This window comes from Carassius gibelio, chromosome A25, assembly GCF_023724105.1.
Source record: "Carassius gibelio isolate Cgi1373 ecotype wild population from Czech Republic chromosome A25, carGib1.2-hapl.c, whole genome shotgun sequence".
Lineage (NCBI taxonomy): Eukaryota > Metazoa > Chordata > Actinopteri > Cypriniformes > Cyprinidae > Carassius > Carassius gibelio.
This window is the reverse complement of record NC_068395.1, coordinates 4,288,182-4,302,777: the sequence shown is the minus strand read 5'-3', so window position 1 is coordinate 4,302,777 and position 14,596 is coordinate 4,288,182. Positions and strand designations below refer to the sequence as shown.

At 38.7% G+C, this 14,596-nt stretch overlaps 1 protein-coding gene across 2 annotated transcripts in view; it reads left to right on the top strand.

Annotated features, from left to right (window-relative positions):
* Positions 1 to 14,596, top strand: part of LOC127946830 (furin-1-like) — a 72,019-nt gene that overhangs the window by 40,998 nt on the left and 16,425 nt on the right. For both annotated transcript variants that reach the window (XM_052543627.1, XM_052543625.1), the window contains exons 4-6: positions 2,393 to 2,488; positions 4,903 to 5,031; positions 6,111 to 6,187. In XM_052543627.1, the coding sequence (XP_052399587.1) occupies positions 2,393 to 2,488; positions 4,903 to 5,031; positions 6,111 to 6,187 (302 nt within the window). The remainder of the gene's footprint in view (positions 1 to 2,392; positions 2,489 to 4,902; positions 5,032 to 6,110; positions 6,188 to 14,596) is intronic.

Here is a 14,596-nt window from a genome sequence, read left to right as displayed (position 1 = left end):
AAGTAAAGAAAATGTAGGGTGGGAGGAGATGAGACTAGAAGTGATGATGGGGAGGACATGAGAGAAAGGAACAAAAGAGGAAAATGGAGAAGATAGAAGGGTAAGAGATAATGAGAAGGGAGGAGATGAGAAGAGAGAACACAAGGAGACGAGAATAAATTAAATGAGAGGAGAAAGAGGGTAGAAGAAAAGAAAAACACAATAAGAGGAGATGAGCTGAAATGAGGGGAGACTGGATGAGGAATGGACAAGAGATGAAAGAAGACATTGAAAGAGGACAGGAAGAGTCGAGATAAGACAAGAAGGTTGGCGATAAAGGAAAAGAGAAGTGATACAAGGAGAGGATATGAAAAGATACATGACAAGATGGGAGGAGATGTGAAGAAGGGGAACATAAAGAGAGGAGACGAGAAAGGAGTAGAACAGATGAAATGGAAAAAATGAGAAGGAAGGGAACAGATGTGACCACATTGAAAGAGAGGAGAGAGGAGGAGAAGAGGGCAAGGGAGAGATAAGAAGAGATGAAAAGAGGGGTAAGGAGAGAAAAAGAGATGAGATGAGACAAGACAGGAAAGGAGAAGAGACAAAAGGAGACTGGAGGACTAGAGAAGAGAAAAGGAGACTAGATGAGATAAACTGAGAGGAGATGTGAAGAGAGGAAAAGAGGAGAAATGAAAGGAGAGCATATGTAAAATTTAGGAGACAAGATGTGTGAAGACATGATGAAATGGGACTCACGAGAGGAGATGAACTCACAAAGCAAGAAGTGTTGAGATGTGAGGGATTGAAGCAAGAAAAGAGATGATAAGGGAGGGGAACAGATAAGACAGTAGGAGAGAAGATGATACAAGAGGAGGCCAGATTAGAGCAGACGAGTGTCATTAGCATACCATGACAAAGTAGTTGGGCCAAAGTCTCCGATGGTTGATTGACTGTGATTACTGGGGTGTGTGAGGTGTTGTTGGTGTTTGTGTGTGTGTGTGTGTGTGTGTGTGCGTGTGTGTGTCTGTGTGTGTGTGGCAGTACTGAAGTGCAGGACTCTGGCTATGCCGATACGTTATCTGAGAGCAGCACAGGCACCTGAGTGACTGCATATTTGGGCCGCTGGCTGCAGGCTTCCATAGATCTCTTACTGACAAGCCTCTTATCTTCACTCTGAAGCTTCAGATGCTAGTTAAAACTCTGTGCACACTTCAGAAATCCAACTACACGGCTAATACTGATGCCCTCCCAGACCCCAACTGCCCACCAGGCATCAGCAGAAGAGACCGGATGACTCCTAATACTGATCCATAACAGCGGAGAATGAGAGAGGGGAAGATACAAGCTGGATTGCTGCTCCCTTGTGTGCTCGCCTCTATTTATGGAAGGCTAACGGCATCAGGGTTCCGCTCTGGGACCATTTTTGTTGTGGTGGGTCAGGCATTCTTGTTGCCAGGGTTCATCTTGGCACAAGCCTCGTGCACACAAGCATCTCCTGCTCTGCATTCCGAGGTCAGCACGGTTTTATGCTAATGAAGCATATTTCTGAAGGCTGCTGCTTGTAAGCAAATTCCCTCCAAGGACGGGAATTTATCCGGAATTGAAAGCATCAGAAAATCTTTTTTTTTTTTAAACGAATGTGTTTTTTTTACTTTGCATGCATGTAAAGCTGTATTAGAAGACTTATAAAACAATATTAGCAACCTTAAAAATGGCATAATAGGGGGCACTTTAATCAGTGGGCTCTCTGGTCATCCCCTTGTAAAGAGAAAAATGAATCCTGAACATGAGGCAGGGCCCTGTGGACCTTTCAGCTCATTTAAAACAATTGTTTTGCAGAGAGCACTTCATACGTCCATAAGTCTCTCTGGTCCCTGATTAGATTTCAGCCTCCGCTGCTAATACATTAGATGCGAATGTTAATGTCTGTGCGCTGTATTTTAGCCTTGTCCATCTCATCACACAAAACACTGCCCAGAGGACATTTTATTTTATTGCTCAGAGGTTGATCTTTGACAGATCAATAGACTTAATGCAGCTAAAGCGCTTTTGCATTTAAGTGTTTTGTCTCAGATGCTTCAACTGAAATTCCCTTAGACATGAAAATAGCAACAAATGAGTCAGTCGAATCAACATACAGTAAAAGTGCATCAAAGTGCCCAGATCATTTGGAAGATCTTTTTCTTTCATGCACACATAGACATACCTAATGAAATGCTATAAAACACAGCAGATCGAAAAGAACATTGCGTGTGAAATGTGGGTATTTTTAGAGAGAGGACAAGCTGTGCAGAAGGAACGTTCATCCCTAGTTAGAGGTGAAAATAGAGATGAGTGTGATTTACAAGAATGTAGGTGTGTAATATTTGAGATATTGCCTCTGTAATCTGTGTGTGTGTGTTATTTTCAGGTGATTTGGGCAGAGCAGCAGATTGCCAAGCGAAGACACAAGAGAGACATTCATATTGAACCCACAGATCCCAAATTCTCCCAGCAGTGGTACCTGGTATGTGAAAAGCTGCTGTATATATTTATATTGTGGTTGTGCATTGAGCTTTTGAATTCAACATGACTAAAGTGCTGCTGCAGGAGTCCGCCCTTGATCTGTGAGCTTTAACACTTTCTCTGATTCTTTTCTGCTCTAAATCCCCCACATCTGTTTAACAATATATATAAACAGTATTCTGTGTGCTTATAGTCTCAAAACGACATGACGTCAAAATAGATCCTTTTTTACTTGGTTATTAAATGTCACCTCTCTTACTGTGGATGATACATCCATGCATGTTACTCTAAACACAGAAATGTTTTTTTTTTTTTCTGAATTTTTCGACACTATTTAAAACTTTCTCAGGGTGGATCTGATTGTCAAGAACAGCCAAGGAGTTCAAAGGAGGACCTTCTCAGCTTCCTCTAGTTTCTAGTGTAACAAGCTTCATTAAAGTGAACTGAATGTTATCTCTGAGGTGATTCTATGCATTTAAGTCCTGCAAGATTGTTTGTTTGGGAAAATAATATTTTATTCATTAAATCACAAAAGAGGTCATTTATGATTAAATGTATGCATGAAAGTTTTAATTTTATATTAGTAATACTACTTAGGCTGAAACTCAGATTTGTGACCACACTAGAAATATTAGATAACTTTATTATACTTAACTGTTCAGAAGTCAGTAAGATGTTTTTGAAAGACATGAATGTTTCTCCAGCAAGGATGCAATAAATTGATAAAAACTGACTTGCACAATAAAGACATTACATATTACAATGTTTTCTGAAGGCTTATGTGACACTGAAGACTAATTGATCAAATAAATGCAGCTTTGGTGAACCTAAAACACTTATTTTGAAAGTAAAATCTTACCAACTCCAAATATTTGAATGGTATTATAGAAAAGACAATATTTGTCAAATAAACATACATCAGCTTTTTTGGGAATCCAAAATAATCCTATGTATTGTTTTAGTAGCAATTAATTTTTTTTTTCATATGAATAAAAAGTCGTCAGATAAAGTCCTATAGTATTACAGTGTGTTTATATCCTATCGAATCACATTGGACAACGCAAGTCCTGCCCTATATTACTTCCTGCAGAATCTTCTTTTACACTCTGAAATACATCACAGATGTGAAATGTTGCAAATGCTGTTGTCAAATGAAACGGTGGTGTAAATAAGCCATGAACTTATGAATGTTTGTTATTCAGGTTAGTCCTGTGACCTGCATGCATGCACAGAGAACAATGATGACAGATGACACAAGGTCATATTAACCTTTCCCAAATCTTTTCAAATCATTTTATTAAGCGATGACAGAAGTTCATACAAAACCTCCACTGAATAATAACGATGCGTGGGCGTATGCACGAACACTCGCTTACATCGGTGTGTCTTCAAGTGTTTGTTTGCGTAACTACTTTTAAAGCTCTATGCTGTGTTCAGAGCCATAGTCCAAAACATATTAATGCATAAACCAAACGACCAAAGAGCATCCTAGGCCACCCATGACAAAACAAACGCGAGATCTGGCATTCTCCATTAGCATACTAATCTGTTAAAGTTTCGGCTTCTTCACAACCTCTTTTGAGCCACGTCTGTACGTGTTACTGTCAAACATTACCCGAAACGCAAGCGCTTTGTACTTTTATACCAGAAAATGGAGATTGTATCATTGTTGACAAGGGAATGAATGCTTTTTAAGTTGTTTACTCTGAAGGAGCAACAGAACGATGAGCAATTTGATTCTGTCTGCTTATTTTTATGCTTTTTGTCAGGGGGAGAAAAAGGTTGTGAAGGGGGCAATTATCTGAAGATGTGCCAATTGAAGTTTTTCAATGGGTTTCTGCACCCAATTTCCACATTTACGTTTAATGTTCATCTTTCAACGCTGAAGGAAACATTCCGCTGTGCCGTTTTAACAGATGGCATTGAGCATGAAGCAAAGTGTGAGGAAAAGAAATAGAGCAAGAGAAGGAGATAGGACAAGAACTTCGCTGGGGAAAAAGCTGTCGGGTTAAAAGAAATGAGTTTCCACACCTTGTTGGGAACCGGGCTGTCATCTGGGAGGAGAAAGTCTGTGACTGTGTGAGCAGTCATCTTTCATTACCATTAGTTCCTGCTGCTAGGCCTTTCTCAGTGGCAAGGGTAAAAAAAGAAAAAAATCAGTGTGTGTAAAGTCCTGCAGGTGGGCTTTCCCCTAATGGGAGGTCTTGGTCAAACACTCTGTTAACTCTCCCTTTCCAGATTGGCTCGGAGGACTCATGTTCCGCATTGCCACACAGAAGCTTTACAGAGGCCAACTTTTGCCTTTGCTGAAGAGAAATAAAAACACTGAAGAATAATTTCTTGTTTTGTCTGCCTCAGAGGTGAACTTGCGTCATGTAACTTCTGACTAAAGGTTAAAAATCTCTTTCCTTGCAGTACAATCCCAGTCATGGAGACCTGAACGTGAAGGAGGCCTGGGCTCAGGGCTTCACAGGAAGTGGAGTGGTCGTGACCATTCTAGATGACGGCATTGAGAAAGATCACCCTGATCTAGCCAGAAACTACGTGAGCCACCCTTTTTTGCAAACTGTACAGAAAACATATATGTATATGTTGATATACTTTATTAATATATATCAAAAGTTTGTGGTAAGATATTTTTATTCAGCCGAGATGCGTCAAATGCTGTTGACTTTCTATTCATCAAGGATCCTGAAAAATAACTGAACACGATCTTCACAAGAATATGAAGCAGCACAATTGATCTCAGCATTGATAGAGAGAAAGGATTCTTGAGCACCAAATCAGCAGACTGATTTCTGAATGATCACGTGACACTGAAGACTGGAGTAATGATGCGGAAATTCTGCTTTGCATCACAGGAATAAATTAGATTTTAAAATATATGAAAATAGAAAATGGTTAATTTACATTTTGAGAATATTTCAAAATATATATATATATTTTTTACTGTATTTTGTTAAAATAAATGCAACCTAAGAGGCTGCAACATTAAATAATCATCAACTCTTTATCCATAAAGCAACGTCTTGTTAAATTCATATAATTTAAAGCATTGCTGCTACAGCCATCAAAACACCACTTGTTCAGAAGAATTTGCCTTTGATGATAAATGTATGTCATAGCATAACGAGCGTTATATATTAGAAAGCACTGTGCAGTCAGTACTATTTTTAATAATTCATTTTTTTTTTTCACTCAGGCAGATGGACATCTTTGGCCATTGCATCACATTAAAAACATTCTGTTTCATGTCATTGCGCTCTGTCTGAATACATATTATACGAGCAGCCCATAAGAAACCATTTGATCAGTGTTTGGTAGACATGAGCGTAAATCAGTCTAATTATACAGGGCTTCATTAACATTGATGAGTCAATCAGACGGCCCACTTACTAGTTTTACTGATATGTAATTTCACAGTTCACTCCTTAAAACATATCAGTGCAGTGGACATGACCCTGAATTAGCCTAATTATATTCTAACTACAGTACTTGATTATTAAACGATATGTCTAATTTGAATATTCACATTTATCTAGAGTGCCTACAAATGCCATCTAGGTAGGTGTTCATCCAAGCAATGCAAGAAGAAATTGGTTTATTTTATGTTTAATTTTAAGGATCCAGACGCCAGTTATGATGTGAATGACAGAGATCCAGACCCCCAGCCCAGATACACACAGCTCAACGACAACAGGTACAGATTTCTCTCTCTCTCTCTCTCTCTCTCTCTCCTGTCTTTTTCTTTGCCGTTCCAGTCATTGCATTCACAGCAAGGTTGCCAAATCTGTCAGATTGCCACAAAGATGCCATATTGCAGAAGCTCTTTGGTGGTAAATGTTTTCGAGGTTCTTTCAGGTAATGAGAGCCAGAATCTGTCTTGTGTAAACATGCGTACTGCTAACTCTGGCTGTGTTTGAAAGCCTAGCGAACCACCTCCCTAGATTGCATTTTGGCTGTGTTGGATCAATGTATGCAGCTTGCTAAGTGTTGCATCTGCTTCTCTCCTCTTTGTTGCACTGGTTTAAGCTGTGATGTATAGCATGTAACTGCAGCGCTTGGTGTATTGTTGGGGATATAAAGTGGTTTGGGTTTAATGCAGTCAGCGAAGCACCTGCCGTTCAGAGATGTGCACCAACGGCAGTTAAATACTCATGAAAAATGCATTTTAGAGGAAATCTCATAACTGCACTATGTGCCTTCAGTTTCTCCATAGGGAGCACTTCCTTTGACTTTCACTTCTGTCTGTTTTGCTTTTTTATCTCTCTGTCTATCAAGTCGCAGCAATCAGTCGCCTGCTGCAGCACAATTGAAATTAAAGAACCAGTGACCCTTCTCTCGTCTTTCGCTCTCCACGGCACTTTCCATGTTTCCCATCATTATGTTTGAAGAGTATTTTGAGCACTATCTAGAGATGGACAATCTACAATGTATCTCTCCTCTGTCTTATTTTCCTCTTTCTCTGTAAATCAGCTCAGATTTAATTTAGTGCACTGAAGACATTTGGATGTTTACTCTTCCTTTTTGATAGACTCGTGGCTATTAAGCAACACTTGATCAGCCGTAATGGAGGGTAGACCTATCCCGCCCCTTTATCCCCCAGACCGTTTCTTCATCCCTCCTCCCTGAAATCTCCCAGCAGCCCATCGGCTTCCTGCCAGAGCTATTTCTCCCTGTTACTTTCTCTTGTTTTATTTTCCTTTTCTGTTCAGAATCTCACAGCAGGAGGATGGAGAGGAAAGACCCCAAATTCGCTACCTCCTCAGAACAGTGCAGCTTACAATGTTGCAGAAGCAAATCTTCTTTAACGGATCTGTTAACACTGCCACAGTCGTGTTGGAGCACCTCACTCAGCTACTAACACACAGTCTTCACTCCCGCTAAAACCCTCAGCAGCTACTTAAAGTGTGACAGTCGCTTTGTGGCAACAGTAACAAGCATTCGTTACCGTCTCGGTGTCCAGACACACACATATCATGATCAATCAGACGAGGAAAGTTGGGGGAATCCATCCCCACACCTCAGCAACCCGGTGCACAGGAAGTGCAGCACATCTTGAACGCTTCGGCTGTCAAGATCATTATCCAGAACTGAATCGGTTTGAGTCTATGAAATGAGAAGCAATATGCATGACTGTGTCAATAGCTGAAACGTTGAGGCGGGCTCATAGAGGGATTTATTCCATACGGATGAAAGGCACATTATGGATTCTAAACAAAATTATATGTTGTAAAGAGGAACCGAAAAATTGCCTTCTCTTATGAAAGGCGGCTTGTTTTTACTTGTGTGAGTCGTCTGTAAAACCCGATCATAAGATGAATTGGAGCTATTGAAGCACACGGCAGAGTCATCCAGCGCTTCACTGTGATTAAATGGTAGATAGTGCCAGTGTTACCAGGTTACTGTTCATGCATCTTTTGAAGACAAAAACACAATTATCGACAGGGGCATTGGTGTCCACACTAAAGAGTAATTGTTGGCTTCAATGCTTTTAGAAGCAGAGGCTTTTCATTGTTTTGTCAGGATGATTGAGGGGAAGTACAGCATTTAGACCAATTATTTTATATTTATTTATTTTTTCCCCCTGAAAAAAAGCTTTCCGTCTGGCTCTGTATTTTTCTCTGCAGTCTCTTTATAAAGGAACTTTGCACATTTTCGGTCACCATCAGACTTGAATGAACACTTCATAACTCTCATGATGCTTTTGTTGTCCTTAATGATTGTCCTAAAATTATATGAATAAAATGATTTAATATTCTTTCATCATTAACACATTCAGTTCCTTTTTAAGTAGGGATGCAAAATACAATATCGGCTCATATTTATCACTGTATCAGTTGATTTTGGATGTATACACTTCTGTTCAAAAGTTTGAAGTCAGTAAGATTTTTCTTTTTTAATGTTGAAAGAACCTGAATTTATTTGTATGATATTGTGAAATATTATTACAAGTTTAAATAACTTTTCTATTAGTGTTCCTGTAGCTCAATTGGTAGAGCACTGCTCTAACATGTGCAAGGTTGGGGGTTTGATTCCCCAGGAACACATGATATGTAAAAATTGATAGCCTGAATGCACTGTAAGTCGCTTTGGATTAAAGCGTCTGCTAAATGCATAAATTTAATTTAAATGTAATATTTTAAATGCAATTGAATGTATTGCTGTGAATGCAATTTTCAGCATCATTGCTCCAAGCTTCACCATCACATGATCCTTCCAAAAAAAAATGTACCGTGCTGATTTGGTGCTTAAGATACATTTCTTATTATTATCAATGTTTAAAACAGTTGTGCTGCTTAATATGTTTGTGGAAATCATGAGGATTCTTCAAAAGAAAGTTCAAAAGAACATAATTTGTTTATAGAAATATATTTATAAAACTATTTTGTAACATTATAAATGCATTCTAATAAATTTTATGCATCCTTATTTAAGAATAGGGTGCCAAATTAAATGGCAAGGCAAGCGGAGTTTATGTAGCACATTTCATACACAATGTTAATTCAAAGTGCTAGTAAAATAATCTTAAACAATAATCTCAATAATAAAACGAGTCATTTTAAAATAATTTCAAAATTGATTTAAAATGAATTTCAAACTGTAAAATAGAAAATGATTATAAATAAAATACAGGGCAATCAGTTTGGACATATGCACTGGTGTGATATGCTCAGATGTTCTGGTTCTAGTCAGAATGCTGGCAGCAGCGTTCTGGATGAGCTGCAGCTGTCTAATGGTCTTTTTGGGAAGGCCAGTGAGGAGCCCATTACAGTAGTCTACCCTGCTGGTGATAAAGGCATGAACAAGTTTCTCCAAGTCTTGACTAGAAACAAAACCTCTAATTCTTGCAATGTTTTTGAGATGATAGTATGCTGATTTAGTTACTGCTTTGACATGACTTCTGAAACTAAGGTCTGTCTCCAGAATCACACCAAGATTCCTGACTTGATTTTTTGTTGTTTGACCCCTAGAGTCAATGTATTAAAATAGATTTGGTTATAATAGTTCTATATAAGTTCTATAGTAGTTTCTAACACTTTATGGACATAATCTCATATATGTAGAGATGTATTAGCCATTGATGCCTTCTCCTCCACTGTTGCTCGCATATAACATTTTGTGATTGTGTTTCACCCTGAGTGATATTTCACTAGTTGAGCTTCTATGTTAATTAAATTCCTCCATACAAACAATGCAAACTATTTTTTTTGTCTCGTCTGGGGTAGACATGTAAATAAAGAATGCCTTTTTTTATTATTTACTTAAAAACTCAGCTAGAGATTGTGTGTGTGTGTGTGTGTGTGTGTGTTTATATATGTTTTTCTATCCCAGTGGGGATTAAACCTGAATACATCCTGACTCATAGGGACTATAGGGACCTAAATTGAGGTCCTCATGGGAAAACAGGCATACAGATTAAGTTTTTTTTTTTTTTTTTGTAAAAATGTAGAAAGGGCCATAGAATAATTTAGGTGTTAGACATATAATCCGTCGAGTATTCAAAGACAAATGAGACATATTTGGAACACAAATTAAGATATTTTTGATGAAATCCAAGAGCTTTCTGACCCTCCATAGACAGTAATGGAACTGAAAAGTTTTATGTTTGCTTTGCCCAGAAAGGTAAGGACATCTATAAAATAGTCCATGTGACATCAGTGGTTCTACCGTAATGTTATAAAGCCATGAGAACAGTTTTGTGTGCAAAGAAAACAAAAATAATGAATTTATTCAACAATTCTTCTCTTCTTTGTCAGTCGATGTGCATTAACGAGAGTATCAGAGCATACTTTGTTGCTTTGGATAAATGCCTAAATGTAAATGTAAATTCTTGAGAGTATGTGTGTGATGATGCTACTGATGCAGGAGCCAGCCCTTGAAACACATATGAGCTGAGCCTTGTTTCCAAGAAGAGGAATGCACACGCATGCGTCATGGTACTCTTGAATGCAGCACAGAAGAAAAATATAAAGTTGTTACTCGTTATTGTAAAAGTATTTTGTAGCTTCATAACGGTTGAACCACTGATGTCACATGGACTATTTTATCGTAAAAAAAAAAGTTTCAGTTCCGTTGTAATTTGTGTTCAGAAGAAGAACGAAGGTCTTACGGGCTTGGAAGGACATGATGGTGAACTAGCTATCCCTTTAACCCTCTGGGGTTGCATTCTGTGGCATTTTTCCTGATATCACCGAAAATAACTTAAATTATTCTGTCAAAAAACTAACTTAACCATCCAGACTTGCTTTATCAACCAGCTAAGCTTCTGCTCTAGAGGAAACACATATGAGAATCTTTTTTCAGGAGAAAAAACTGGAAAGGCAGAAGATGCATCTCCATCTGCTCTTCATTTCTATCTTGGAGAAACAATTGAGATCTCGTATTAAATAGATCTCATTTTCTTTCCTACGGGAAATCGGCAGGTGCTCAGAATGATACGTTGAGCCAAAGACAGCTGCCGTTCTCAGAACATGGCACCATGAGACTATTTCAATACTGAGAGAGAGACGGAAGTAAGCACAGAGACGAAGGGAGACAGTTTCCTGAATTGAAGGGCATCATAAGATTTTTTTGTGTTCATGTCTTTCACACGTCCTTCATATTCTCTTTGCTACTTCAAATAGATGGCTAATATTCACAAAATGCTGCTTACATTTCTTTGAACCAACTCCACACAGGCAGTGCAAGAAAGCTGAAAGCTCTGCGTCATTTCAGCAAGCGTCATGCTAATGTTAATACTCATCCAGCTACTGAAGAGGGTGGAGGAGGACGGAGGATACTTTGTTTTTGTAGGCACAATTGTATGCACCTGCTTTCATCAGATCCCCCATAACCAATTTCATCCAGCACTCCACATCTCCAGGATTTGAGGCTTTTACACTATTGTTCAGTAGGTCTAGTTCATTTGGAATCAACTCTCTGCCAATGACAGTCGAACAGTAAAGTGCATATTCAAATTCAAATAGAAGTGGTAGAAATGGTTTGGCATAGAGATAGAGCTGAAATGACATAAATGGTCTCTCTGTCCATCTCGCTCTGTCTCACTTTGTGCTGTAGTTGTGTTGAGTGAGTGATGTGCTTGCTGTTGTGAGGTTAGTGCGAAAAATATGGACGTACTTGTTCTTTTAAACTTTTATTGGACTTTTTCTTTTTTGACATTCAAACCAGTGGTTCCAAATGAACGCATGTTTAATTGAACTGAATTGAAAATAATTTATTTAACATTTAGATTACTTTTTCTATCATCTAAAACTTAATCTTTAATAACAATAAAAAAAAAACATTTTTAACTATACATTACAGTATTGTGATTCAGTTTTAACATGTTCATATGAATGGTTTTAGAGTTTTATTTTATTATATGGAATATAGAATTTTATTAAAAAAATGTTTTATTGAAATGTAATTATTTATTTATTTTTATTTTATTTTTTAAAAGAGAAGCGATTTGAACTATTAGCCAAGAACAACCTATTAACCATCTATTAATTCCTTGGCGACAAGAACCTGACTTTTGAATAGGCAAGCGTCAGTAAATGTTTCTGAAAAGCTTGATATGTATATGTATATGCACTGTTTTGCTTGTTTGTTGTCATGACTGTGCTGTTTAAATTCCTTATCTTTTGGAATTGGGTGGAAGTCAGCTTGGAGACTCTGCATTCTTTTGTACATCAATATGTGCAAAATATCCAGGTCTCGTTAGCTTTATTAAATCAATAAACAAGACCTTAAAAGTCCTCCTCTCCTTTCTCTTTCTTTAATTCTAATAACACCTGTGATGGATGGATTGTGTAAAGTGGATGTCAGCCAGAGGTCTAAATAACACGGTTAGGCACGAAGCCTCTGCCTCTCCACTCAACCCTTCGCCTCACGTGACCCAGACCTGTCAGCCTGTCGGGCCTCTGGAATCTCATCAGAGATGCTGGAAATCTGCCCTAGCATCCGCAGCTCCGCGCCAGCCAGGCAATTGAAGCTAAAGACTTAACCATTGCATGGACTTCAGGCTAGAAGTGGCGCTTTTGAGTTCTGGAATGTGCTTCTGTAGTGGCATTAAAGAGCTGGCAAAGGTTCTGCTGCCACTTCCGTCACCCTCTCATTCCTCATGCCATTATCTGAGATACTGTCTCCTTATTACTTGCTACTTATGGAGCACTCTACCTCCTCCATATTCCTTTCTTATTCAGGACATATGGGTTTCCGAAACCCTGCCTGAGGGCTGAGTTTAGCTGGCTGGAAAATGCACTAATCCTTTTTAGAGTGCTTTCCAATCCAAGCCTATTGAAAAGAGGAATAGAGATGCACTGCTCTACGACACATGGACGGATTCCATCAGCATACTGTACACAGACTCATCACAAGTTTTCAAGGGCAGCCTATGCCTCTGAGCGGGGGGATTGTAAATGCTTGAATCGGGGAACTGAAAGGAACATAAAACAAGCTGATAGAGGGCTAAAAACAAGGAGGCAGAAAGAATTAGAGCATGTCTCCAATCCTGATTTCAGTGTGGTGGTTGTGTTGCTGGCAGGGATGGAAAAAGAAACTCAACTTCCATTCAAGTTAATTTTCACTCTCTTCTCTGCCTCTCCCTTGCGGTCTCTGCGGGGAAGGTTGAGATTGTTGGTAATTTTGCACCTAAATTGATGTGGGACAGGGAGGGGAGAGGATAAAAAAGGGATCCTGTCCACCATGTTGTTTTTCCTTCTAAAAGGTAAGCAGCTGCATCCACAAACAATTCCTTCCTGCTTTTGTCCATATAATATAACACCAGTGGGGTTCAAAACAACATTGGATTGACAATTTTTTGGTGAACTTTACCTTTAAGAAACAGTCAAAAAGAGTTGAAGCAGCAGATGGAGGCTTACAGCAGATATTCTCCAGTTCCTTTCACATCGCTCCCTTGAGCAGGGTACTTCACAGATTTCCCACAAGGTTGTCACTTCTTAATGTTTGATCAAAGTGTGAAAATGTTCACTTTTAATCAGCTATTTCCAAGGATTCTTTCTCTAGGAAATCGCTTCTATAGGTTTGAACAGAGATCTTAAAGGGATAGTTCACCCAGAAAGGAATATTCTGTCATCAATTACTCACCCTCATGTCATAAGACACAATTAAAGGGATCATGAACATTCACAAGAGTATCACAAAACTATGGTTGAACCACTGATGCCACATGGACAATTTTAACGATGTCCTTACCACGTTTCTGGGCCATAAAATGTTTCAGTTCTGTTGCTGTCTACCGAGGGTGAGAAAGTTCTCGAATTTCATTAAAAAATATGTAAATTTGACAAACTGAGGTCTTGCAGATTTGGAAAAACGTGAGGTTGAGTAATTATTTTCATCGCATCGGTATGACGCCGATGTGTAGCCAATTAATTAACACTTTGCCACCGCCATCTTTCTAAACATTTATGGTTGAACCATCATTTATGTAAAGGCACACAAGGATGCTTGTTATTGCATCACGTGTTCGCATTCTTTTCCCCAACTACACATCATTTGAGCACGTCAGCGCTCTTGTGACTCATGGCACTTAAAAATACTGAGACCACAGTTATCTGAATCAGTGTTTTTGCACCTCGCCGAGCTGTGGAAGGTAAATTAGCTGAACAGCATCTCTGTTTGAAAAGCTTTCTCTCTACTGATGCGGAATAAGGTTTCGGGTTTATAAAACCACAGATTTGATCTGGTCACGAGGTGCCAAATGAGTAAAATCTGATTGTCAAACATAATGTGGACTCAACTATGAAACAAAGCCCAAGATTGAGTCACTATCCATTAACGTTGCCAGTAAATGAATGGATGTGTGTTCCCCAATTAAAGAACAAACTCTAACTTTTTCCGAATTGACAGGCTCAGGCTGTGCTGTCCAAACTCAGGAGTAAATTATAGTTTGATTGCTTTTATGCTTGAATAGCTGCCAGAGAAGCGACCTTGGTGTTTTTCCTAACTTTAGAAGGAAAGCTTTTTTCCTTTTTTGTCAGGAAGGACTGTTTATGTTTGTATTGAATGGTTGTGTTATGGTCCTATGACTTCATTTGAAAGTCACTGTGTAAAATAACTGCCCCTACCCTTGAGTGTGCCAGAGCTTCGTAATGATACCCAT